General features: G+C 41.1%; 1 protein-coding gene across 3 annotated transcripts in view; it reads left to right on the forward strand.

Annotated features, from left to right (window-relative positions):
- The first annotated feature begins 627 nt into the window (after nucleotides 1-627).
- Nucleotides 628-27,247, forward strand: part of NCOA5 (nuclear receptor coactivator 5) — a 30,014-nt gene continuing 3,394 nt past the window's right edge. For 2 of the 3 annotated variants that reach the window (XM_068524107.1, XM_068524109.1), the window contains exons 1-6: nucleotides 628-758; nucleotides 12,286-12,352; nucleotides 21,031-21,357; nucleotides 22,675-22,811; nucleotides 24,343-24,469; nucleotides 26,333-26,532. In XM_068524107.1, the coding sequence (XP_068380208.1) occupies nucleotides 12,315-12,352; nucleotides 21,031-21,357; nucleotides 22,675-22,811; nucleotides 24,343-24,469; nucleotides 26,333-26,532 (829 nt within the window). In that variant the 5' untranslated portion in view covers nucleotides 628-758; nucleotides 12,286-12,314. The remainder of the gene's footprint in view (nucleotides 759-12,285; nucleotides 12,353-21,030; nucleotides 21,358-22,674; nucleotides 22,812-24,342; nucleotides 24,470-26,332; nucleotides 26,533-27,247) is intronic. The other variant, XM_068524108.1, reaches the window with a different exon arrangement.

Genomic DNA, 27,247 nt, shown 5'->3' on the forward strand with positions numbered 1-27,247 from the left:
TACAGATTAAATGAACAATACAACATTTTACATGCTTCACGGTCAACAACTACATTCTGGGAAATTTCTTTTTGACACTGAATGAATATTCCAGAAAGAAAGAAATAATTCAAAAATAATCTGTGACTATATCACCAGAATCCTTTTGCCTCTTGTTAGTGAAACTAATAGGACACACAGCCTCTTTAAATGTAAATTTAAATAAAACATTTTCTCTACCTCTCTGCTCTCTTTGTTCCTTGCGATCCGCAGATTACGGGAATATATATACTAGTCTCCAATACACACACCTCTAGGTGTTGAGTTTTATGAAAGACGAAATCAAGGTATTCTAGGATTTAAATGATCTACTTCCACAGTTAGAGAGGAAAGAAAGTACTCTGAACATCAGAAGAAAGGCGAAGCCTTTTAGGGGGAGGGGACCAGGCCTGGGACCCATCCTCAGCCGGGGACGCCGTTACTAGGCAACCCCTCGCGTTCTCAACCGCCGCCCGAACCACTTCCACGCCCTCATTGCTAAGGAGATCGACGCTCCAACTCAGCCCTGCCGCAAACCTGCGCGCTCTTGCGACATTGCCGCGCCTGCCGCTGCGTGCGCGCCCTCTGCCCCCACTCTCCGCCCCGGCCGCCATTGCCTCGTGCCCGCGCCGGTCGGTTGGTGGCGCCTTTGTCCTACGGCGGGCAGGTGGGCTGAGGCGGAGGCGGCAGCGGCGGGCCTAAGGCGAAGAAGCGGCCGGGAGCCCGCCGCGCTGGTAGCGGTGAGTGCCGGGAAGCGGTGGCCGTCCGCCGAGGCGTGGGGCTGATGGGCAGGCGGTTGAGGGGGGCCGGGGCCGGATGGGGAGGCTGAGGCGGGAGGGCCAGCTCGACGCGCGGCCGCGGCCTCGCCTCCTCTCCGGGTGCGCGCGGGGCTGCGCATGCCCGGTGCGGGGCGCGGCCTTCTCTGGCTCCCGTCGGGCACAGGCCCGGCCAGTCGGGGCGGCCGGAGGTGGGCTCCGGGCGGGCGGCGCCGCATTGCCGCCTCCGGTCTGTGCGCGACCCGCCGATAATAGTTCTCCGGGCTCCTCTGTAAGCTAGGGCTGCACACCCCGCGCCCCCTTCTCGAAACGTGAAGTCGCTCGCCTGCGGGTCCTCAGCGAGTCAGTGGCGCAGTCGGGATTCGAACCTGGGAGGAGGTGGCCGGCCTCGCCGGGCGTTCCGCTGGGCGCGCGGCGCCGGGCGGCTAACCGAACGCTCTGTCCCCCATCGCCGCCGCCCGCCTCGCGGCCCCTTGACAGCATCCTCGAGGCGTCTCGTTGTTATGTGACACCCTCCCCCCACACACCCGTTTTATAACGCGGACCCGGGCCCAGAAAACGGGGAAAGCAACCGGGCCCGCGGTTACCCTGGCAACTAGCGACCGAGCCAGCGTCCCAACCGGCTGGCTCTCTTTCTCTGGACCCCGGGCACTTTCCGCAACCCGGACGACCCGCCGGGGGCTTTTTTTAGAACGGCGTTTCCCCTGTTTCAGTCTCTCGCGTTGCACTTTTATGTCCGTGTCCCCATTGTACTGCTGTTTATTTACCAAATGTTACTTTTTTCTTCTTTAAACTGACTCTTTTTTTTTCTCCTTTTAAAATATATTTGTTTAAGGTGGAAACGTAAATCACGAAGCGTATGATGGAAAGCCAGTTATTTTTCTAATGCTCATAAAGAAATAAATACTTATGTATTAAAATAAACAGTGCGTCCTGATTCCTCCTGAAATTATTCTGCGTTCCACGCTCTGGGAGACGCTGCGCTAGGAGTATGGGGTTAATTGTGGTCCTTCTGCGTTTAGCTCTGTGCACAGAATTGTTCCCTGAGGCATAGCAGATTCCATGAAATGCCCCAGGGTCTTCGGGGATAATAATGTTGTAAGCTTTCTCGTTGTAAACTGTTCTCGTTATTGACTTAACGCGGGATAGTCCCAGAGAACTGCAGGGACTGTGCGCTCAAGGGCACCCGGTGTGCCTCCTCGGTTTTCTTGTAGCATCGTGGTGTGGTAGCTACCGGACAGTTCAAAAAAGATGTTTCTGCAAACGCCGATGGATTTGGTTTTTGACAAATCTAGGTGTAATGTTTTCTGTATGAGTCAGTCTGGGTGTGAAAACTAACTTTGATGTTGACTTTTCCAAAACAGTAAAGTCCAAGCTTTGCGCTGTGAATATTGGAGATCACTTGGCTATATGTCGACATCAGTTTCTTCCTTCATTCTGATTTCTTTGCCTTTCTTTTAGCTCATCTGTCACTCTCCAGATACTCTTTGAAACCTCTGACAGTCTTTTAACCTAAAACATAGAAACAGTGATTTTCCTTGTAGGCTGTGCTGGAGAAGGCCCAGTGGGAGGAATTTTTCTAGGCGCAGGTTGTTCAATGGCACACGCCTCTGAACCCACACTTTGAAGGAGACATTGGTGAATTAACTTATTCATTAGTTAACCGTCTGTTCCTATTTGCAGTCTGTTCATAAGCTCTGTTTTTGTGTGTGAGATAGTAGATTGACTTTAACTCACTGAGAGAAAAGTCAGCATAGGCCGTTCAAGGGTTTTTTTCCCTCAAAGGCTGTGTAAAAAAATCCATATTCCTTGGGATTGCTTTGTATGAGCACAGTGTAGAATTTACGGAAGGCTAAGGTAATTTTCTTCACATTTCTAAGCAGCAGTCCTGTGTGGAGAAGAAATGAGAATTTTATTTTACTCCAGTCAGTTTCAGAACTTCAGCAAATGGACCTCATCTACCAGTGCTCAAAGGCTAAGAATAAACATTTTTTGGAAAGTCTTTAGAAGTCTGATGAGAAAGAGCACCTGATGGTTTGAAACTTCATTTTAAATAACCATTGCAAGCATTCATTCTCTATGGCCTGCAGATGGCAGTGCCTTTGTACAGCTTATTATTGTGCAAATTGTTGGAGTTCAGTTGTGCTTTTAAGAATGGAAAGCCTTTGGAGGAAGTATATTTAATATTTTATTCTGTTCTGTTTACATTGTTTCTTTGTTTTTGACTCTCCACACTAGGAATGAAACATCTATTCCTACACTCACTATTACTCTTGGTGGTAATGATAACATACAACCAGCAGTGCTTATGATTCACAAAGCAGGTTTACAAATACCAACTCATTTTCTCCTGCCAATCCTCTTGTGAGATAGGTAGACCAGTCTTATTGTTATATCTTTTTTGCATATGAGGAAACAGTGGCTCAGAGAGGTTATATTTCTTGCCCAAATAACATATTAGTAGAACATATTCAGGAAATTATTGAAGGTAAAAGATTTTGTGGTCAAGCAAAATTGGGAAATGTTGAGGTAAAGCATTGCTCTTAATCCAAAACTTCTCAGAAGCTTTAATATACTAAACATGTGCAACGTAGATGTCCAAGAGAGGAAGGTATTGTGATGCCTTTCTCTTGCTCTCCTCCCATGAACATCCTGTGGTAGTAGTGTTCCCCCAAACTGACCACTCTTTTTTCTATTCTCGGTTTGCTCTCTGTACCTTGCCGTTAACTAATGATTACCATATGTCTTTAAGACAAGTACTTTTAAAGCTCTATTAGCCTTTTTGTGCCAAAAGATTTGTCCTGTGAACAGCGTACACATTGTCCAGACTATTCAGTTACTTGAAGTAAACTATCAAGAAGTTAAAAGAGCAGTGACCAACAGAAAATTACCCTCTGTAATTCTCATTAATGAGAGGCATTAAGGAAAGGATCAGGGTAAGGCCACTGTCTGAAGCAGCAGTACATTAGGGAAATATGAACTATACTGACAGCTAAATATATAATACCAGCATGCCTGCTGCTTTTTAATACGAGTATTTATAGGGATGGTCATTTTCATTCTTTATCCTGTCACTAAAAAATAAAAGATAATAGGTCAACTGGACCAATTACTTTTATGTTAAGAAAATAATTCCCCTCAAAGAATCAGAACTTTTCCAGACCATAAGCCTCTTTTCCCTTTATTTCATGTTCAGAACAACATTATTGTTGACCTATGCAAAGACCAACAACTTTAGGCAAAGAGCAGGGGAACTTAAGTTGCATTAGTGAACAATTATAAAGCGGAGTGTCTTATAACTTTAGTTCTAAAAAATATCTTGAGTGGTCCCCTGGTTTGGATCTGGAATGATTGAATTACTGAAGGTTAGGTTGATTCTGCAGCTAGTGGGCAAGCTTTGAAGAACTTTGAATTATAAGTACTTTGGCTTCAAGTTGCATATTTAATCATGCAGTTGGAGATTGAGATAGTAATAACAAGTATTTAGGGTCAGAGATGTTACCAGAAATTTATTTTTAATCTCTATTCAGAAATTACTTTTGATATCCAAAAGAAAAAAATAGGAAAAACATGACTTTCACTCAATTTTACAACTTAGAGTTATAAATATATAATTGAACTTTTTTGCAGCCTTTGGTAAACTTACATTAGGACAGCATCAGAGTCACTAGAACAGCTTTTTGGAAATACAGATTCTTGGCTGCAGCTCCCCACCCCAACTCCTAACTGACCGATCTTTGGAAGAGGAAGCTGGAGAATCTGCCTTTCAGAAGCCACCTATGCAGTTTTTATGTACATTAAAGTTTTGAGAACCCCCGATTTAGGACTTTAGAAAATGAGCTTTCACTGGAAATGGAAGGTTGAAGCGGATTCTAGTACTAATCTATTTGTATAAGATTACTAATGGGAATTGACAGCTCTGGTTTATGGTTGAGTTTCCGTTAATGCATTTGTTTTAAGAGAGACATTTTAACTGTAAAATGTTTTTTGGCTTCATAGTTTGAACTAGAGGTAAGAAGAATAGTTACAATGTCTGGAGTTTTCAATATTTTAATCCCTTCCATTCACATCAGTCAGATGCTTTCACCTTATTGAGAAGAAAGCATACCTACCAAGATTGCATGGTCTGCTTAATAACTTTAGATTTGCTTCACTTTGCTTGTAATAGTGTGAATGTGAAATTATATGTATGTGTCCATTTTTCTGTTTGTTGCATTTAGATGTGAAAACAAAATGCCTCAGAAGTTCTAGCCCCTGCCAGCAAAACTATACTGACAGCTCTAGTTTGCAGAATTTAGAGAGAACTTTAATGGGTAGTTTGACCTTTTTTAGCCAAAGAAGTGGATAACATGCTATTTAAAAGTGGCAAGCTTGGTGGTTAATATTTTTCCTGCCAGTTTATAACTACAGGATTGGAAAAAGAAGCTTAAATTTTCAGGATACTTTTTAAATGATCAGATGAAATTGAAGGGAAGTGATGGACTGCACACTCCTTGTGGGAGGAGGAGGCACTGACCTTATAATTGGATATTATAATTATTACCTTTAGCACTATGGAAACTTGGGTTGATCCCATTTCCTTTGGAGGTTGCTATGTGATTATACTTTCTATACTGTTTTCAGGGATTGTATTTTTACAGATTTTAGCCATTGTGAGATGTTCTTTGTAACATGTTTATGAGCTATTTCCCCTTGAACACAGGAGTTTAGAAGGGTTTCTAAATGGAGAACCTAATTATATGTTATGCATAAACTACAGGGATAAATAGATAATAGAGTAGTACCGTAGTTCCCAAATACCTGCCAAGGATCACCTGAGAAACTTGTTAAAATGCAGATTCCTAGGCTTCATCCTCAGATTCTAAAAGTTTGAGAAGGGGTCTAGGAATCTGATTTTTAAACATCTTCTCAGGTGGCGCTGATGTATTTTCATTAAAGAAATGTGATGTGGAGAATGAAAAGAATATATATATAAACGGAGGGAGAGGGTGAGGAGTTGTTTAATGGGTATAAGAGAGTTCGTTTTGCAAGGTGAAGAAGTTCTGGAGACCTGTTGCACAACAGTGTGAATATGCGTAACAATACTGAACCGTACACTTAAAAATGGTTAAGATGATAAATGTATATGATGTGTTTTTTATCACAATTAGATTTTTTTTTTACGATATTAGAAAAAAATGAGGAAGAGTGGTTTGTTGTTTGTTTCTTCCTAATCAGTGGATTGTTGATATTAAATACTGATTCCTCTGGCCATCAGTTCATTTTATATCCCTTTATTGAAGGTGAAATCATAACGTTTTAAATATTTTTCTCCCACATGTTCCCTTCAGTGTCAAACCAATGATCCTTGAAGGACATGATTATAATGGGCAGTATTTTGAATGTCTGAGGTTTAAATACATTCTTTTTTTGAATATACATACAGTAAACCTTCATTAATTTGGCTTCACTGAAACTCTGTTTATGGTAGTTCAGTTCATAGCCTCCTAACAGGCCCTCTTGCCACCAATTTCTTCCTTTGCCATGGCAAAGTTTTTTGTTATCTAGTCTACTCTGGCTTGCATCTGTAATTCCTCTCTTTTCCTGCTCCTATCCTCCCATCCCCTACATTAAACTCCTACGGTATTTCTAACTTATGTCCTTCACACCACTCCTTTCCCTTTGCATGTGCTGCAGTGACTTCTCTCTTTCTGGTAAACTTCTACTCATTCTTCAGGACTCAGCTTAAATGTTACTTTTAGGCCTTCCCACCTCCTCCACCTCTCTCTTGCCCCCTGTTCCTCCCAGTCTTCTCTCTGCCCTGCCACACACATAAACATAGTTAGGCCTTCATTATCTCTGCCACAATCTCACTTTAAATTATATTGTGATTATCTATATACATGTGCTTCTCTCCTTTATTAAGCAGTGAACTCCTTTAAGGCAGAGACTTTAGCCTTGTTGTTTCCGTATGTCTTAAGACCTAGTATAGAGTGTGACACGTGGTATGTATAGAAGCATTTGATGTACTGTACTTTTTAAGTTCATTAGTTTTCTAAGGATCTCTACTTGTACAGTTTACTGAAATTTTACCTGTTTTAAATAAACCTGTATTTTGAATTTTTTGTAGGTACAACTTTTTTAGTAGTTTAGATTAGCTCAACCTTTGTCAGTCCAAATTAGTGAGCTTTTTCTCTTAGCTGATAATCTTGAATCAATATAACTAATACAGGTAGAATATCCACTTTATCAGGTTCAGAGAAATTAAGTGACTTGACTAAATCCACCCCCACCCCCCCAAAGTAGGACTAGAACTCAGATTTGCTGATCCCAGCCAAGTGTTCTTTTATCAAAAGAAGTCAAAAGGGCCGAAAATTAAATGTTGACAGAGAATTTTTGTCTGAGGGGTTGAAGTGAATAGAACGTCAGTAGCAAAAGCCAGAAACATTGTGGTTTGAGGTGATAGAAATCGAAGTTGTAATTGAATAAGTAGGTCCTATCCTATTGAGTGTCTGGGGCACTTACACATTGCAGTGATCAGCATAGACTGTGCCTTTTCCAGATTCCATCAGCATTTGATCAGGGAGTCCTCGCCAGTATTCAGAATGGAAATAGGTCTTTCTACTCCCTGTTGGAGTCAGCATAACATGTTTAAGCACTTTAGTGTCAGACACACCTGGTTTTGAGTTCTAGCTCTGCCTTTTGATCATCTTGTGACCTCAGCTAAGTCACTTAATTTCTCTAAACTTCGAATTTCCTCATTCACAAAATAGAGATCGTAATAGTACTTAACTCCCAAGAGTTGTAGAAAGGATTGCATGAGATAATGCACATAATGTTCTTATACAGGCTCTTTCCCCCATTCCTGTTCCCTGGAATAATATTCTAATACTGTTAAGGACATAATAATTATTTTAATTAGAAATTGAAAGAGATAATCAAATATGAGGGAATGTGTAGTTTTCAAAGTGAGCTTAAAGGATTGATTTAGAAACAGCAAGCAGGGCATTCTCTTATCCCTGACTCTTTACAGTATAACTCATTATAATATCCCGGATGTTACAATGTATCATCAAAGTCATCTTCATAAATATAGTTTCAATGAGAAGTCCTGTCCTTTCCCTTCCCAATTTTAGGAGTTACTGTGTGATATCCGCTGTCTCATCAAGTATGGTTTTCCAAGTAGCATCATCTTTGTCATCATGTATCTCCAATTTAATAATTCCTGATTGTTGGTTGCTTTTCAACTAGACCTTTTGGCAAGCTGTATTTCATTTGTAATCACTTACTGAAATTGTAGTGAATTCCCTGGCAGTCCAGTGGTTAGGACTCTGTGCTTCCACTGCACGGGGCCTGGGTTCGATCCCTAGTCAGGGAACTAAGATCCTGCAAGCCCTGCGGCGCAGCCAAAAAAAAAAAGAAGAGAAAGAAAAAGAAATTGTGTAGGCTTCTGGGTTATTTCAACCAGTAGTGGTACTGTCAAATGTTGTGGTTCAAAATGCACTTGTTTAGAGTTGTTCTCACTGTTTTCCATTGTGATCGTCTTTGAAGTATAAAAATTGGTTTTAAGGTGAAAAGAATTATTTTACAGTGATACAATTAAAAAATAGAGCATGGGGCTTCCCTGTTGGCGCAGTGGTTAAGAGTCCGCCTGCCAGTGCAGGGGACACGGGTTTGAGCCCTGGGCCGGGAAGATCCCACATGTAGCGGAGCAAACTACTGAGCCTGTTGTGCTCTAGAGCCCGCGTGCCACAACTGCTGAGCCCATGTGCCACAACTGCTGAAGCCCGCGCACCTAGAGCACGTGCTCCGCAACAAGAGAAGCCGCTGCAATGAGAAGCCCGTGCGCCGCAACAATGCAGCCAAAAGTAAATAAATTAAAAAAAAAAAAAAAATAGAGCAAAGCAGTTTCTGATACTATGAATGAAACATGCATTTTTATTTATAACATATCTAAGAACCATTGTGTGAACCCTGTCTGGCATATTAGTCTAAAATAAAGTTGTAGATTAGGCATTGTGTCTTCCTCTGGGAGTTCTTTACCCCATTCTTTTGTGATTTAAAATAGCTCTGCCACTTCCTGTATAACATTATGTTTTCCAGATTTTTTTCCCATTTTTTCCCTTTATGTAAATCCCTTCAATTGATGCTGTTTTTCTTGTCTAAAAATTCTTACCTGAGTAGTACTTTTAACTGTTTTCACCCCTTGGAAATCATAGATATTCAGGTGAAAGTTAAGCACCTTGTGGTGATGGTGATTTTGAATGGCATTCACATTGCTAATAAATTGACAAAGTATAGAACTACCAACCAAACTGAGGTGGAAGAGACACTAAGAGACTGAGTTGGCCCGGATAAAATAAAGCAGGAGGGAAAAGAAGCACCATTTCTTCCCTTTTATATGCAGAGGAGGCATTCCACCTCTCCTTGGAGGCTCTTAAGTTACCACTGCCCTCTTGTTAATTATATTCTCTCCAATTTTGTTTCCCACCTAATGTCCAGAAAGATTCCCAAATTGTCTTTCCATCTGTTTTCCCTTCTCCTTTACATTAATATTTCTGTTTCCTTGGTGTAGATTATGTATCTCAGTAAGGATTAAGAAATAAAATAATCTAATTCAACTAATTAATACAAAAGCCTCCTTTACCAGTCCCAGTATTTGCATTTTCAGAGAGAAACTTGTTCAAATGAACCTCCAATTGATGAGTTTTCAAATTGTGTGACAGAAAATTGGGCTGGGGCAAGGTTTTTTTTTCTGATTCTTTAAATCTTTGCTGTACCATGATAAGCTCCCTGAAGTTATTTCCACTTTTGGTAGCTTCTGTAGTCTTCCTGTATTTCTGAACTCCTAGGTTTTCCAAAAGTTCTGTGTGCACATATGTTAGGATTTTTTCTGTATGGGAATTGGTGGTGATGATAGTTTTTCATAACTCTCACTGAAAACCTCTCCACCTCTACCCTAACCTGAGCAGTGAGTCCTCTTAGATGGCAATGAGACTATCAAAATTTTCCAGGTCTCATTTTCTCCATATCTTACTCAAGGTGGAGGTTTAAGGAACTCTTAAAGAGGAATGAATAAACAAACACTTGACATACCACACTAAAAGTTTGCTAACTCCTAAAATTAAGAAAATAGTCTAAGAATTTTCTTTTTTGCAAAAGAAACATAAGCCACACCATCCAAATATAATTCCTTTGGACTACTCCATGAAAATAGATACTAGGAGGCAAATTACAATCAGAATCGTTTAAAGATATAATCTTGAATTTTTAAATCTTTCAAATGATCGCAAAAAAATTTCACCAACTTCAAAGGAAAATATGTACCTCATTCATTCTAACTGGAACCAGTTTTGCTCCAAAGGTGTATGGTACGTGACTACTTTGGTCTCCCCAGTCCTATATATAATGGCCCTCACAGAATTGGATATAATTATACAATATAGTAGTCCTTTTCATATGATGAGGGCAAAATTATATAGTATTTATAGACACCAATTAGAGTAGTACCATATGTTCCATACTGTCACCTAAACATTTGCCAGGTCAAGTCAATGTTTAGATGAGTTTTCTTCATTCACAAGGCCATTTAATAATACAGGGAATCCTGCTGGGAAATATGGTACCTATTTATTTATTTATTTATTTATTTATTTTAAAATAGCTATTTGGTTGCTCCAGGTCTTAGTTGTGGCAAGTGGGCTCCTTAGTTGCGGCAGGCAGGCTCCTTAGTTGCGGCTCGTGGGCTCCTTAGTTGTGGCATGCAAACTTTTAGTTGCGGCATGCATGTGGGATCTAGTTCCCTGACTAGAGATTGAACCCAGGCCTCTTGCATCGGGAGTGTGGAGTCTTATCCACTGTGCCACTAGGGAAGTCCCTATGATACCTGTTTAAAAGAATCTGCACACCACTAACACCACTCCCCATGTATTCCAGAGATACTTTGAAAACTACTTAAATAAAGACATTACATTTGTCTCTGAATCATAGTCGCCATATATTAGAAAGCAGTACAAAGTAAGTGAGCAGACTAGGTCAGTAGGCCCTTCTAAACCTGAACTGATACTCTTCACAATTACATATAAAAGGAACTAGATACTCCCTGTAAGACATGTCATTATACAACATGTAATTCAGGCCTTAGTGAACTTTAAGGGTTGTAACTTGTGACATGCAGTACCAAACCCATGGTCAGGTATTACTGGCCAAGTCCTTTAGAGAACGTATTTTGTTACCTTCAGTTTGGTCAAAAGCCATTCTCCTAAAGATAATGGACTTTGACTTAAAATGGAATTGAAGATCATTCTCGCTTGAACAGGAACTCAAAAGTTGACAACATAGCAGGGTAAAGGCTATACAAGACTTCTTAAGTTTTGTTATTACTGTGGTCTTTCACATGATAAGATTCTGGTTAGAATTTTTCAAACACATAATTACTGTTTTAAAGCACTCTATGTAAGTGCTTAATACCATTTAATGTCATTAGATACACTGTTAACTGCTTAATATGGAACAAGGGGAATAAAATTACACTGCAGCAGAAAGCAGTTTTATTTCTCCATTTACTAAAGTATGAAATCTTTAATGTACTTATTTATCTTTAAGGCATATAAAAATTGTCAAGTGTTATCTTTGGGCATGGATTGGTATTTTAGATACTTCATCAGTTCTTACTTACATAATGGTGTTTTTATTTTTCAGTTTTTGCAGAGCAGGTTTGTTTTGTTTTTAGCAGGGAGGCTTTAAGTGCACAAATTGGCTTTCTGTAAGTTTGTATGTTTCCACTGTTCTTTATCTGGTTGTGTATGCTAGGCTTCTGTAACGAAAACTTACGATGAGTGTTTTGTTACCTAACCTTACTATACCAAATGCCAGTTTTTGTTCTTAGGTACTTATCTATGAGGGTTATAGATGTCAACATGTCATATACTTTGTTTAGAAAATAATAAATTTCTTTCCTACATCTCATCCTGGAAGATTCTATCCAGTGGAATGCAACACAAGGCAAACTAAAAGGAGGCCCTGCTTCATGGAATATTCGAAGTTTTAAGACAGTGGATTCCAGCCATTACTTCTTTATAGCATAAAATGGAACTATTTGCCTTTGCTCTTTCTTTTTTTTTTTTTTTTTTAATTCTCTTTCTTCCTTTCTCCTCCCTCAAAAAAGAATCTTACAGCTGGTTCTCCAAGAGTTTAGAAGACAACCTTTTCCCCTTTCAGAGGGGGCAGTTGTTAGGTTTAGGCTTGGCATAGTGTTAAAGCATTGACATAATCAGTTTTACACAAATTACGTGTTAGCTAGAAAACTGAGGGACATTCCCTACGAAGCCATGACAATGTACTGCCATAACTTAATAAAAATTGCCCAAGTGACTGTGCGTCTGCTGAATGGATTTTCTTACACCATCTGGTTGTCATTGTAGTTTTTTTGTTGTTGCTTTCATTTGAAATGTGCTGATGATCTTGTTTTTATTCCGTAGCATTGAACAGATGGGTTGATTATTCTTTTCAGATATTAATAAGGCAGCGGAAAGAAGAAATATGAATACGGCTCCATCAAGACCCAGCCCCACACGAAGGTAAAGTACCCTGAAGCAGTGAGTTACCTTGGGAGAGTTGGGCTCTGGGGAGTTAAGCCCAACTTCGTACATCAAGGGTCTTTTCTTCCCCCCAACAAATCAGAAACGCTCAAGCAAACAATAAGAACATGAACCTTGTGTGAAGGGCCTTGCTGCTTTTTTAAAACTTACATCAGGAGATGCAGAGGAAGCTTTGTGTTTTCCGTGACAAACCCAGCAAGTTCAGCTTGCAACATAAGTTGCAGGCGATTGGAAGAGGATAAACCTCTGTCTGTCCGCAGCTCACGTGTCAATGGGAGCCTCCACAGCAGGAGGAGTGCCCGAGGGTCGTTGGTGTGTGCTGCGCTGCACTGCAGCAGGCAGCAGAGATTCGACTCTTCATTCCAAATGGCTGCTGGTCCAGATGTTAACCCAGGTTTACAGAAAGTGCTGCTTGAGAGATTGCTACTGTGCCTGTGCTGCAGATCCCCTGTGTGCTCGCGTGCTTGGGTTACCTATCGAGGGGAAATAAAAAGGGAAAAACACCCCACCTCTCAGAAGTCTCCCTTTTTCTTAGCTTTCCTGGAAATAAAAGGCATTTCCCCAGATGTTCTTCCACTGTTTACAAAAGAGGTATTCAAGATGTGCATTAAATTGGTCCCTTCTTTTAAAGAAGAGCCTTATTAACGTTACCATTTATACCAAAGATGAGAATATTGTATTCAAACTGTCTGGCTCCGTAAACAGCACACAAGTGGATGTAGTGTGTGCGGTTTTGTGTGGAATGCAGGCATATATATTTCATATCTGGTGTCTCTTCATGGCCCAAGTGGATATTCAGTATGGGTTTTGCCTTTGCCCCTAAGTAAAACGCCAGTTTTCTGCAGTAAACTATGTACCTAAACTATATACCACAGTAAACTACATTTCATGTGATAAACTGAACACTGCTGAGTACAATGAATCCTAGTCTGTACTGGTAGCTCCACAGGTCACTTAGGGATATACCCAACTAGCTGGGCATTTACACATAACATACTGCTGTCCTGCTTTGGAACAAAAACACCTATAGTTTGTTACCTACTTATAGGTAGGAATGGCTGCTGTGTGTTTGGTGTATATGCGCCCACTTGGATGTAAGGATATTTTCTAAGCTACCAGGATTAAATTACATGTGTCTGTTCTGTAGAGTTCAAGCAGACCCTAGAGGCAAAGTAATGCTGCTGATTTTAGTAAGATTCTTTGAGCACTCTGCCTGCACAGAGGAGTTGAGTCTGACACCACAACTATAGCTACACTACAGCTGTTAGGTGGACACCCTGGTCATCCATTGGTTTCACTGCAGAAATGAGCATATACATTGGTATTCTGTTTGTTCGCTCTAACACCATAAGGAACACCTGCAGCTTGCAGGTGTATACTGTATTGATTCATTTTGTGTGTATGTGTGGGTATGCTAAAGAACATAAACGAATCCTGTAGAACTTCAGCAAATCCATATAATGTCTGCTTCCGTTGTGCTGCATCTAACCATGCTGCAGATGTTGGGCAGTCCCTTCTGTGTTGCTCCTTGTTGCCCCAATAAACATGGAATATAGGTGGCTAAGAGTTTGCATCTATTGGTCAGAAATACGGGGCTCCACTGGAAGTTGTGGTTGCTAAATGACTTGAAAGGAGATACGGTGTACATCTAATTTCTAAGGAGCTCTAATGTGTGTGTTTCTGAAGTAGGTAGCTTACCAGGAGTGTGGAGTTGGTCACTATAAAGCTCCACTAGTAAAATCCTCCTCCTCTCTGTTGTCCCCATGATGCTTATGATCTCTAGGTAATGTTGGTGTGTTTCCACAGGCAAAAAAGGGGGGATGCACATCGCAGAATACAGAGTAGTTCCCATTTGTGCTATGGATTGAGAAGAATATTTTATGTCATTCCATTAACAATATACCTAACCAGATGCTTTTAACATTTCCAGTTGATTGTAGGTATTCAACCTACATTGGCAATGTAGGGGAAATAACCAACTCACCTGGTTGGAATCCAATATAGCCATTGCCAGGGCAATTTATATTTTTAAACTGCATTAAATTTAAAAGATTAATTTCATCCCAACCTAAAATGCCACTCCATAATTTCATCTGTAATAGAAGAAATATTTTTATGCTTTTTTTCTTCTTTTAATACCCCCCCCCCAAGGAAAAACATACAAACAACATTGGAGGGGGCCTTTTAAAATGTTCTCCTTACCAGATTTACAAATATAAATACACGTTACTTTTATATACCTTTTAATATATCATCTTCCTCAGAAATAAGTTCTAAAATGAGGTTGTTTGGGATGTGGATAGGGCTGTGGCTTCCCGCTTTATTTACAATCAATAGGAGGGACAGCTAGGCTAATTCAAATTCCGTTAAGAATCAGTCTTCCTTGGTGATAGTCCCTAACTGGATTCCTCAACATGTTGTTTACCATGATTAAGTTTCATATAGTCATGCTTAGTAAGGTTCGGGGAAGAGGATGTTCACATCTAGTAAAATCTTTTCTGGGCCCCATCTAAAAATCTAAGCAGAGTCCCAGGTTTCTTTACATTTAATAAAAATAAAAATTTTCAAACCTTAAAGCCAGATAAATTGAACATTGTATTCAGAATAGAACACTAACATTTTGATCATTGCCCTGATCACGTATTATCTCTTAAGATATACCAATAGGGTAGAAATAAAATACAGTAAGTAGGCAAGGTGTGTGGTTAGTCTGGAAGGGGCTAATCATTTCTCTGAGGGTGAACACTGGATAGCACTGTCTTTTTGGGTGCGTGCTTCCAGTCAGAACCTTGAGATAATTCCAAGTGAAGCAGTATGTTGACAACAATCCAGCTGCCTTCATTTGGCAACCCTAATCATTTTATATGCCCCCAGGCATAAGGAAATGCATTATTCACAGGAAAAAAACCCACTACCTATAGCAAACATTTCCCTTAAGTTGTAACTCTGTGTCTTCAGTGTTGCTACTTTTAATAAGAGAACTGTTTTTAAGCATGTTGGCAGGACTTTTGTAACATCTTGTTTTGCTGGACTTTAACCTTGAGTGTCAAAACACCTCAGTATCTTTGGGAATTTTCACAGGATTATCACCTCTTCAAATGTCTCTGTAAGCCACGGTTTTGCTGGCTTTGCTCTCCGTTCAGTAATATGCCTCCCTGGTGACTCCAGCTGTCAGAATGTGGTTCTGACAATATTGGCCCAGCCAAGCACAAAATTCTGCATCAGGGATCCCTGCTCTGGATCAGATTTCAGCCTGAATTCTCATCATTTAATCCTTGGACCACTTCACTGGACTCCATTGTATGCATTGAGTACATTGCATAGTTACCATGCAGCTTGTCTAGCATTGGTGCTAGGCATCAGTCCTTACCTTCCTCAGAGACTGGACCATGATTCTAGTCGTACCTCAGTTCTCAGTTTTCATCTTCAGCTCAACACTTCAGCAGTCCAGTTCTGGAATATATCCTTATGCAGACGTGGCCTCCCAAGTGAGACTCTGCATTTCCTAAACCTTCCTACATGACCTGAAAAAAAGCAAATAGAATTAACTTGTCTACATCAAGAACTCTGCAGAGAATTTCCCTATGTATTCGTGAAGGATGTTAGGCCTGGTGCCTCTTTGGTGAAAATCGTCAAGGATTGGTTCATCAAAAATAACCTAGACATCATCAACTATATTTCAGTTCTTTAAAAAAGAAAAGAAATAACCTAACTGTAGACAAGTTTCTTATGTAGCCCGAGGTGATTTCTGTGTATCCACAGTGTTAATTCCTTTGATAACTGCTTGCTTCTTGGGTATGAGACAGCCCTAGCTCTAGGTGGGCTTCACAATTACAGATTGCAGGCTGTGATTACCTCTGCACTAACACTTAAAGAAGAGCCGTCAGTTCTCAGCAAGTGCTGCCTCTCTCTACCAACAGAAGAGTCGTATTTGTGTTTGAGAAAATCATCAGTGTGCTTCCTAGGGAGAAGCATGGGCACTTATAAAATTTGGATTTGTAATGTGTGATATCTCATTGCACCCCAGTATCCTACCTGCACCTAATGGCAAAATTCTGTACAAGTCTGTCGTCTCTGTTTCTAACAGCATGGAGCGCATGGTGGGGGATCAACATCACACAGCAGCCGGCCATTTAGAGAATGGTATTTGTGGACAGTATCTGTGACAGAACAGAAGTACGAAGAGCTGATGAAGGATTTTTTTTCAGGAGCAAAAAAAAAAAAAAAAGGCTGGCCTCCCAAGGAAAATATTACTGTGAACAGAAAGAAAAAAAGGAGATGCCAACAAAGAATAGGACAGAGGCCTTCCTCCCTAACCTTCTGTACAGCCAAGGCCAAAGAACACCATCCTGGGCTTGAGGTCTCAGTCTCTAGACAAAGAGAAGATCAAAGTCCATCAGTTGTCCAAGATAATCATCTTATCAGTAAGCTGTCAAATGCCTAGTGCTCTGCATACCCCTGTTGTCCCCAGGAAGAGAAGCACTTCTACCAGAAGCACCTCACTTGCCATGGTTTTTCCCTTCACCCATCCCTCCTTACCTCTCAGATGTTTCCAAATGGTGTGACTTTATTTCTCTCAAGGCAAAGAGTATTTGGCCTTTTCCCCCCTCCTGCTGAATAGCTGAGGAATTTGCAACAGAATTTTAGTGGTTTTTATCATTTGCCTTCAGTTTGTGGACTGTGGTTCTGAAATTTCTTTAACCACTATTCAGTTTCTTTTTAGCCTCTAGTGACCTGGTACCTGAGGGTACAATGCATTGGTCTCCAGTTAAACACCTCTGGTACCGTGGGATGATACAGTGAACTGTATTCTCCAGAAACTTACTTCTAACCCACTTGTTATCTGAGGTCAAGCATCTCATTCAGCAGGCTTCATCCTTGCGGCACTCTGAATCCTGCACACTGTACCACCTTTTTGTTATCCGGTTCTTGCTTTGAGAAAGATGTTGGGGCCAGAAGCAGGAGCCCTTTTGTTCTGGGGAGTTCTTTGTTTGGGTTCTAAAGTGACCTTAAAGGGTTTTTTGTTTTTGTCTCCAGAAGAGCAGCAGTCTGCCATACTGCTCATCTTTTGGAGAAAGGAAAAAAAGCTTTGCCTTTTCATTTTAGAGAATTACTATCCTCTCTGTCCCTGCTTCTACCACTCCTTTGGTTCTTCCCCGTGTGAATATCGTCTCTTCTACATTTTTACCCAGAAGGTAATTGAGGGGAAATTTGTAGTTTTGTTGCACACAGACTTTAGATTCATTGAGGGGGGGAGAGTGCTTGCCTTCTCAAACTGGAAGCACGAACCCAGATTTTGGGAATCTAGGGTGCTATGGTCAACCTCCAGGGATAAACTCTTGACAGGTGAGTAAGGTATTTCAGTGGATTCAAAAGAATGAGCACCAAATATGGCATTTATAATTATCCTAAGTCTGTGAAAAACATGCTCTGACGTGGTGTTCTTGTCCCTGTCCCCAGCCCTGTTTTCACCAGCCCACAGCTTTGTGTGTGGTCTGTGGTCTGTCAGGTTCATGATCTCTTTCAGCCTTGATTGCCAGAGAACACTTGAAATCTGATTCCACCTCTAATAACTGTTTCTAACTGCTCCCCAAGGCAGGTTTATCTGCCGATCATTAATCCAGAAATACTTTACAGTTGTCCCTTCCCATTAGATCCTGGGGATTTGCCCACATTATACACTAGATCAGATGTTACACATGTTAGGCGGATTTATGTGACATAATAAAAGTTGAAGTAAGAATCTTGGTTAGTCTGCACTTTATTTTAATAGGAAAAATGTTTAGCTGTCCTCATTTAAATTCTCTAGTCTCCCATATGTCTGCTCCCACAAATCAGGAGTACTTGTGAGCCTTAAAACATATGACAAGGACTTTTCATAGAAGCAGAATTGGCATTTAAATTGTTTTTTCTGTGACCATGTGGATGAAGTGAAATTGAGGTTTTCTTCCAAGCTGAGGGCATCATGATGAATGCCCATATATGTAGTCATGGTAGATGACAAAACTATAAAGAAAACATGATGCCTGCTCTTGAGAGGCTTACATTTTAGTTGAACAATTCAATTCATTAAACATTTACTGAACTCTTTTCTGTGTCCTATGGATACAAAGCATTCGGAAGAGCTTACTGTTTGGTAGGGAAGCCATGTAAACAAATAACTACAGAACAGTATGATAAGTGCAGCAGTAGAAATATGTGTGCAGAGCAAGACTCATTTAACATACTCGTGGAGCATCTGCTACATGCCAGACAATATAAACGTATGCGGTGGCTTTATCATGGAGAGTGAAACTGACAGTGCTTGTTCTCATGGACTTACAGTCTAAGGGCAAACAGACATTACACAGGTAAATTGATATGTGACGTCAAATTGTGATAAATGAGTGAAAACAAAGTGCTATGAGAGAGAGTGGCCAGGATTTAGGGACAGAAGATAAACTTTTAAAGTAACAGAATCAGGGAGTAAGGGATACTTCAGCCTGAGACCTGGAAAATGAGTATGGATTCGTTCCTGCTACTCAAGTAGAGGCATCAGGAAAAACCTTGACTAGTTACAGCTGAAAGGTCAATATGGTAAGAAAGTGGTGAACTAGGGAGAAGGTGAGACTAGGTTGGAGAAGACAGGAGCCAAGGCCAGGGAGAATCTTACTAACTTCAGTAGAGATTTTAGACTGAATTCGAAATACTGTGGGAAACCAGTGAAGGGTTTTATGTATGTAAAAGATCACTTCAGAGTAATCTGGAGAAAGATTGGGAAACAGGCAAGAGAAGAGGTGCGGAGACTACTTTAGAAGGCTATTGTTGTGGTTTTGGGGAGAGATGGTTTGGGGTTGGCCTTCAGTGGTACCTTATAGAGGTAAAGAAACAGGCAGAATGGATATCAATTTCAGAGAAAGAGTTAACAGAATTTGGAAATGTGATTGGAAGAGTGGATGCGACTTTAAGGAAAGGATGACATCCAGTTTCGTGGCTTGAGCAACTGAGTAGGTAGATGAGATGGAAAAGAATGGAGGAGGAGCATATTTGTTGGAAAAGATCAGGAGTTCAGGGCAGGTTTTACGGAGGAGGTAATCCTTAAAGTGGGTCACACAAGAAGACGTTGTAAAAAGGTAAACCAGATCAAGATGAGTAATAGAAATAGTAAGTGCTCTAAGAGTTTAGCAGGAGGAGAGATCAGCGGTTACTAGAGATTAGAGATTTCTTGGAAGACATGGGACATGAACTTGCCTTTGAGGATTGGGTGATACCTGAGTTAGTGCAGGAAGAACATTCCATGTTGAAAAGCCGTATGAACAGAAATACTGAGATGCATAGCGTGAGTTGAGTCATAAGAACAGCTTAAGTAGAACTAAGGAGGTTGGATCAGGAAATGGGGGAGAAATAATAAATGCGAAGGGGCCAGATCTGTTAGGGAAGGGTGCCCAGAAGCATGATAGCCAAGCTGCAGCTGGTAACAGGTGGAAATTCAGATGGTTAATCTGGTATTTGCTGAATGAATTGAAATCTGGAAGATTGGGTTTTGGTTTTGTTTTTTGGAAACTCTTGGTGGTGCCAGCATAAAAATAAGAGTTTGGATTGAACTTAGAAATCCAAATCAAAAAAAAAAAAAAAAAAAAAGAAATCCAATGAGAATGAACGAGAAAAACAGGATTCAAGTGACTTAATGGGGATAGAGAAGAAAAATCAGTTAACTTTCAAGAACTTAAACCATGGTAAATGGGAAGATGATTTTAGGCAGAAATGAAAAAGTCAGTCTGGGCCTGATTGGGTTGAATAAGAAGTTTGATTTTAGATATGTTGGGGATGAGTTTCCAGTTGAGTGGAATGTCTCATGAAGAATATTGAAGCAGATCAGGCCAAACATACCTGTGACTTCAAACACTTTTTTTTTCTTGTTTTTGTTTTTTTTAAAACAAACAAAAAACACCTTGGCAAAAAGGAACCAGGTTCTACATAAACCTCAGACTGAGAGAGACCACTTCTCAATAAGTATGTTAAGAAGGTAGAGAAACTGAGTGTTCCTGTACCTGACTGTATGTCTCATATTGTACTTCTTTCTTTTTTCCCCTTAATTTGATTAATCCTGCTAGATGTTTTAAGTGACGTTTTCTGTACTTTAAGGACAACACCTTTGATCACCGTTACCTTGTATGAGATGGTGCCATTTGCTCATTTTTTCTTCATGAGTCTTGCCCCTTATTATCACACACACACACACACACACACACACACACCCCCGCAACGTTCTGCCTCTTTTTAAAGTCTCTTTCGAACAAGTCTGATGGGAGGAAATAGGTTCTGGGGGAAGACACTTTCACTTTGAAAACCTGTTGAGATAGAGATGATAGTTTGACATGTATACAGAATACTGAATTACCTCCTGAAGCCTGATAAACACTATGATCCCAGTCAGAACCTTTTGACTCTGGATCATACATTCTTCCCTCAATATCCTAATCTTTTGAGATTCTAGAACCTACTAGTCTTTATTTGCTGACCAGATGGTAACTATCCTTAAAATTTTAATCATGTTCTCACTGACTGCCGTATTTTAGAGAAAAATGCTTGGAGGGTGGGGGCTTCCTCCAATAAAGAGCTGAAAGGTTGGCTCCTTCAACTTCTTTGTCTTAGCATCTTCTTGCTGCCTCCCACAGGGATCCATACGGCTTTGGAGACAGCCGAGATACAAGACGCGATCGATCCCCCATTCGAGGAAGTCCAAGAAGAGAGCCCAGGGATGGCAGAAATGGCCGGGATGCTCGAGATAGCAGAGACATGCGAGACCCCCGCGATTTGCGGGACCACAGAGAGAGCAGAGACATTCGGGATCACAGAGACAGCAGAAGTATGCGTGATGCTCGGGACATGAGGGATCCTAGAGACTTTCGTGACCTAAGAGACTCTAGGGATTTTCGAGATCACCGGGACCCCATGTACGACAGATACAGAGATATGAGAGACTCACGAGATCCCATGTACAGGTACCTGTACAGCTGTTCTGGTTGGTTTTTTTGTAATAGTCTTTTTTATGTGTATTCTGCTGAACTAATGGAAAGCTCTGTATAGCAGTGACTTTATCAGCCCTATATTTCCAATGTCTATCAAATGGTAGATGTGCTGCTTAATAAATATTTGGTGAATGTGTGAATGATGATGAACTGTGCTTAGTGAATGAATCTGGGTCTCTCCCTGTGGCCTCTGAAAGGCAACATCGTGCAAATGGAAAAAAAGATGGAGTACAAATTGTTTTGGCCATGCAAAACCGCAGGGAAGGTGCACAAATGGCCAATAAATACGTGAAAAGATGCTTGACATCCTTAGTTATCAGAGAAATGCAAATTAAAGCCACAATGAGATACCACTTCATACCTACGAGGATGGCTATAATAATTTATTTTAAAAAAAAGTGTTGGCGAGGTGTGGAGAAACTGGAATCCTCATACATTGCTGGTGGGAATGTAAAGTAGTATGGCCACTGTGAAAAAGTTTGGCGGTTCCTCAAAAAGTTAAATATAGTAGAATTAATGATCCGTCAGTTCCACTCCTGAATATATATCCAAAAGAAATTGAAAAGAGGAACTCACGCAGATGAATACATAGCAACACTATTCACAGTAGCCAGAAGGTAGACACAATTCAAATGTCCATCAATAGATGGATAAAAAAATGTAATATATCCATAAAACAATATTATTCAGCCATAAAAAGAAAGGTAATTCTGGCACCTGCTACAATCTTGATGGTCCTTGAAAACATTATGCTATGTGAAATAAGCCAGACAGACACAAAAGACAAATACATGTTTTCACTTATATGAAGTATTTAGAAAAGGCAAATTCATAGAGACAAAGTAACAGCAAAGGGGGTTGAGTTTCTGTTCGGGGTGATGAAAAATTATTTATGTGGATTTTTTTGATTTTTTTGTTTTGGTTTTTAACCACAATTTTTCAAAAGCACAGGGAAGGAGGCTTGGGGTGGGGGCATGGAATGGTTCCTCAAAACTAATATCAATAATTACTACCAGTTATTTTGTATTTACTTTAGGCCAGGGAGCTCACTTTATGCTGAGAGCTTTCTGTACATCCTCCCAGTCATTTTGGAAGGTAGGTTAACTCAGTCCCAGCCACAGAGCTGATAAGCAGTGAGTCCCAGATACTAATTTCGTTTGTCTGATCCCAAAGTCCTGTGCCTTACTGTGCTTTACTTCCTCACAGACAGCTGGGTCTTGAAGAATTCTCTGTATTTGATGTTTGCAGGATAAGACTTTTAACTTTGCGCACATTTCTTTAACTTTTCAGGAGAGAAGGCTCTTACGACCGATACCTGCGAATGGATGACTATTGCAGGAGGAAGGATGACTCTTACTTTGACCGTTACAGAGATAGCTTTGATGGACGAGGCCCTCCAGGCCCAGAAAGTCAGTCTCGTGCAAAAGGTAAAGTAGCAGAAACAGCACTTAGCACTGGTAGGACACTTTACAAAAGAAAGAGGACGCTAATAACCAACTGGAAAGGGGCTAATGACTTGGCTAAGCAATTCACAGAAAGAAGAAATACAAATACCCTGTTCATGTGTAGAGAACATTCAGCTTGAAAATCATTTTTAAAATGCAAAGTAGTACCATCATCTGGTTTAGTCATCTAACAAGAAGAAATAAGTACGAAATTCCAGCAGTAAGAAAAGAAATGAACAAAAGATGGGAGCAGAAGAGGTCGTTTGCTTTTTTTTTTGCTCATTGACCAAGTAACTAAAACTGTTTGCATTACCTATGTAGTATGTGGGGTTTTTTGCTTTATTTATAATTTTTACCTAACAGCATTTACTTTTTAGGTAAAGACAAACATGTTTTTTATTGATAAAAGCCTTGATTTTCTCAATACATTCAATACATCTTTAAAGATTTTTAGATTGTTTTACACCTGGTCAAGTTAAGTTTTCTATCTTTTCTATCTTTCTTTCTTCCTTCCTTCCTTCCTTCCCTTCCTTCCCTTCCTTCCCTTCCTTTCTTTCTTTATTTTTGGCTGCGTTGGGTCTTCGTTGCTGCTCTCGGGCTTTCTCTAGTTGGGGCGAGCAGGGGTCACTCTTCGTTGCGGTGCGTGGGCTTCTCACTGCGGTGGCTTCTCTTGTTGCAGAGCACGGGCTCCAGGCGTGTGGGCCCCAGCAGTTGTGGCATGTGGGCTAGTAGTTGTGGCTCATGGGCTCTAGAGCGCAGACTCAATAGTTCTGGCGCACGGGCTTAGTTGCTCTGCGGCATGTGGGATCCTCCTGAACCAGGGCCCGAACCCGCATCCCCTGCATTGGCAGGCGGACTCTTAACCACTGTGCCACCAGGGAAGCCCAAGAACCTCATTTTTAATTTGTTAAGAAACTTACACTTTACTGCCTGATTTTGTTTGTTTGTTTGGGGGGGTGTTTCGTGTTTGTTTACTGCCTGGTTTTTTTTTAGCAAATTACAATCACCTGTCAATAGGGGACTTAAATAGTTGTCCCAAAAATGAAAATTAGAATAATAATGAAATACCATCTTTTACCTATCAAGTTGGCAGGAGGTTTTTTTGGTTTGGTTTTTGTTTTGTTTTCTTTTTAATGACAATACTCAATGTTGACTAAGATGTGGAGAAATAGCACTAGGTGCTCCACCCCTGTGAAAGGATAAATTAGTCACAGCCTTTCTAGAGGGCATTTTGGCAGCATGTATGAGATTAAAACAACCATGCCATTTAATCCAATCATTCCATTTCAATGAATTTATAATAGTAAAAAACAATAATAAGGGTTATTTTTAGGAGGTAGTCTAGAGGATTAATTCAGAGAAAGTGTGTGTGTGTGTGGGTGGGTGGGTGTGTGTGTGTGTGTGTGTTATGACCTTTGCCTACAAGTAGTTCAGGATTGAAAATAAGGCCTGTGACTTATTTTTATAGAAAGGCACGGTCCATGTTTCAGTTTTCTCTGGTGTCATCCTGCAGAGCGTTTGAAACGTGAGGAACGGCGTAGAGAAGAGCTTTATCGTCAGTATTTTGAGGAAATCCAGAGACGCTTTGATGCTGAGAGGCCTGTTGATTGTTCTGTGATTGTGGTCAACAAGCAGACTAAGTAAGAACCCTTTGGATATTTTTCCTGAGTGAGGAGAAGGATCAGAAGAGAAATTCAGGCTCGTTGGCAGCTGTACCCACTTAACTTGGGCTGTGTACTCTGGCATTGTTATACTGTGTTAACCAGGGTTCTTTCACTTGTAGGTGACAGAAGACCCATTGCAAACTGGCTTAGGCCCAAAGGGAAATGTTTAGTTTGCTTGACTGGGAAGTTCAGGCATGGCCACATACAGGGTCACACTGTCATAAAGACTTGGTCTCTCTATTGCCTTCACTCTCAGACAAGCTTTCTACTCAAAAAGGCAGAACAGCACTGGCTCTAGACATGTATCTTCTTAGCTTAGCAAACCAGTGGAAAGAGAGCTGCTCTTTCCCATTGCTTCCACCTGAAGTCCTGGAATTGTTTCTCATTGGATTGCCCAGGCTTACTTTCCCATCCCTGAACTATCACTTTGACCAGCAGTGCTGGGATGCTCTGATTGGCCAGGGCTAGGTCATGTGCCCACCCCTAGAGCTAAAAGTGGGATTAGCCCTGTGGAACCATGTGTACTGAGTGGGAAAGGGGTGCCTTCCCAAGGAAAATCAAAGAGGGGACTATATGCTGGTCAGGCAAAGCAATAAATGTCCCCTTTGTGAGACAACACCGAATCCCCAGTACTTTGGAAGGCATACGTCTCTGCATTTGTCAGCCAAGAGCCCAGGCTTTCTTTGTGAAGTGCCGTGGCCTTGTAGAGCTGTTAGGTGACCATGCTAGCCAAGCCAGAGTTCACAGCAGTATTTTACTCTACCTCTGTTTCACATTCTTTCCTTGAAGTAGCAGAGCAGAGGTGTAGAAGGGAGTTTATAGCAGCTTGCAAGTTTGAGAGTAGCTATGTTCCCTTTCCCCAAGTGGTTAGTAAATAACTTCATGTATTTTCTAGCAGTTTGGGGTTAAAGAGCTAATTTCAAGGCAGAGACTAGGGAAATAGGTGTTGAGTCACCAAGCAGCAGGCAGCATTCACAGGCTCGGGGCTGCCTTGTTTAGAAACAGATGCTGCTTTAACTTGTAGATGGCTTTTTTTTTGCCCCCCACCCCTTTTGACTCATGATAATGTCATTTTCTGAGCACCTACTCCGTACTACTACATGCTAGGCACTTAAATAATTTTTTTAATCTTCACAGTAATCATGTTTCATGTGTATTCACTCATCAAATTTTTTCTATGTGTGACAGGTGCTAGGTCCTGGAGCTGTAATGCTAATAAGCAAACACACATGGCCCCTTCCTCTTGTGGAGCTTATACCCTAGTTGGACAAATGACAGAAATAAATGTATTGGTGATGTGTCTTATAAGAAATATATCAAGGATCTGATTTAGATTGCAGAGAAAGTCAAGGAAGTGACGTATGAGCTGAGCCATATTAATCCTGTCTGACTGTTAAAGAAACTGAGGTTTGTAAGAGGTAAAGGGACTTGCTTAAAGCTTCAACTTTGCAAGTAAATGTTAGGATCCAAACCTGTCTTTCTAGCATTTAAAACCCATGCTTTTCTCACTATATTGTGCAGCCTCTACAAAGACGGACATGTGTTACAAGTCTTAGGCATCAGGATGGTGTTTAAGAATGACCATCAGACTAGAGAATCAAGAGGAGGACCTGGGTACTAAATACTGTGCTATTGGCAACTTTATGTGTGACCATTCTGAGCCAGTATAGAGAAGGAATTGGTCTAGATTCTTGGAGCCTGAAGAGGGTGCTAGGGAGACACTGGTAGAGCTAGGATTTGAAGTCTTCATAGGAGCTCACACAGCTAGCTGAGGTGCCACAGTGTGCAGATTGGGAGTTGGTCAGGGAGTACTCACCTGGATCCTGTTTGTTTCTACAGAGATTATGCTGAATCTGTGGGGCGGAAGGTTCGAGACCTAGGCATGGTAGTGGACTTGATCTTCCTCAACACAGAGGTGTCACTGTCACAAGCCTTGGAGGATGTTAGCAGGGGAGGGTCTCCCTTTGCTATTGTCATCACCCAGCAACACCAGATTCACCGCTCCTGTACGGTCAACATCATGTTTGGAACCCCACAAGGTATGGAGGCCCAAGCGGGTCAGAATTTCAGAAGTAGTCACTAGTCCATTAATTTTTTTATGCCTTACTCAGAAGCAGCAGGTTTTAGGTAAATGTATTTCAGTTCAAATGTGGTAGGGCCCTTTTTTAAGTGCACGGCAGAGACTTGCACAGTCATTTAGTCTTCTGATGTTCTCTCACTGGATACAGTTCTGGGCCTGCTGTATATGACATTATATTTAGCACTTAGGTATATACAGTGATGTGCTGGCAAATGTTTAACAACCAGTTCTGGGGTGGGGGGGCGGTGTGGTTTATAGCATTTGCTGATTTCCATGGTGTAAATACTCCCACTGTGTTCTATATCAAGCTACCAACATGAAGTCACTTCAGGGCCAGTTGGGAGGAGATGCACACAGTCTGCTCTCACCAGTGAGGGCCAGCTCCAGCGCAGCTCTGGCACGTACTACACTGAATGCAATAGAGTCCTTGCTTTCACCAGATTTTCTAATGAGGGACAAAGCATACAACAGGCAATTAGGATGCTCTTTGTAAGTGTGCTAGAGAAGTGGATGGAGGGGCTGTGAGAACAGGGAGGAGGCTCTGAGCTCCTGGAGGCCCAGAGTAGGTTCCTTGAAGTCCTTCCCTGAAGTAGCTTTTAGTCCTTTGCTCCCAGATTGTTGAGACTCAGCCAGCTGATTCCCTGCTCATTGCTTGCTCACACAGCACAAACCTT

This window comes from Eschrichtius robustus, chromosome 16, assembly GCF_028021215.1.
Source record: "Eschrichtius robustus isolate mEscRob2 chromosome 16, mEscRob2.pri, whole genome shotgun sequence".
NCBI lineage: Eukaryota > Metazoa > Chordata > Mammalia > Artiodactyla > Eschrichtiidae > Eschrichtius > Eschrichtius robustus.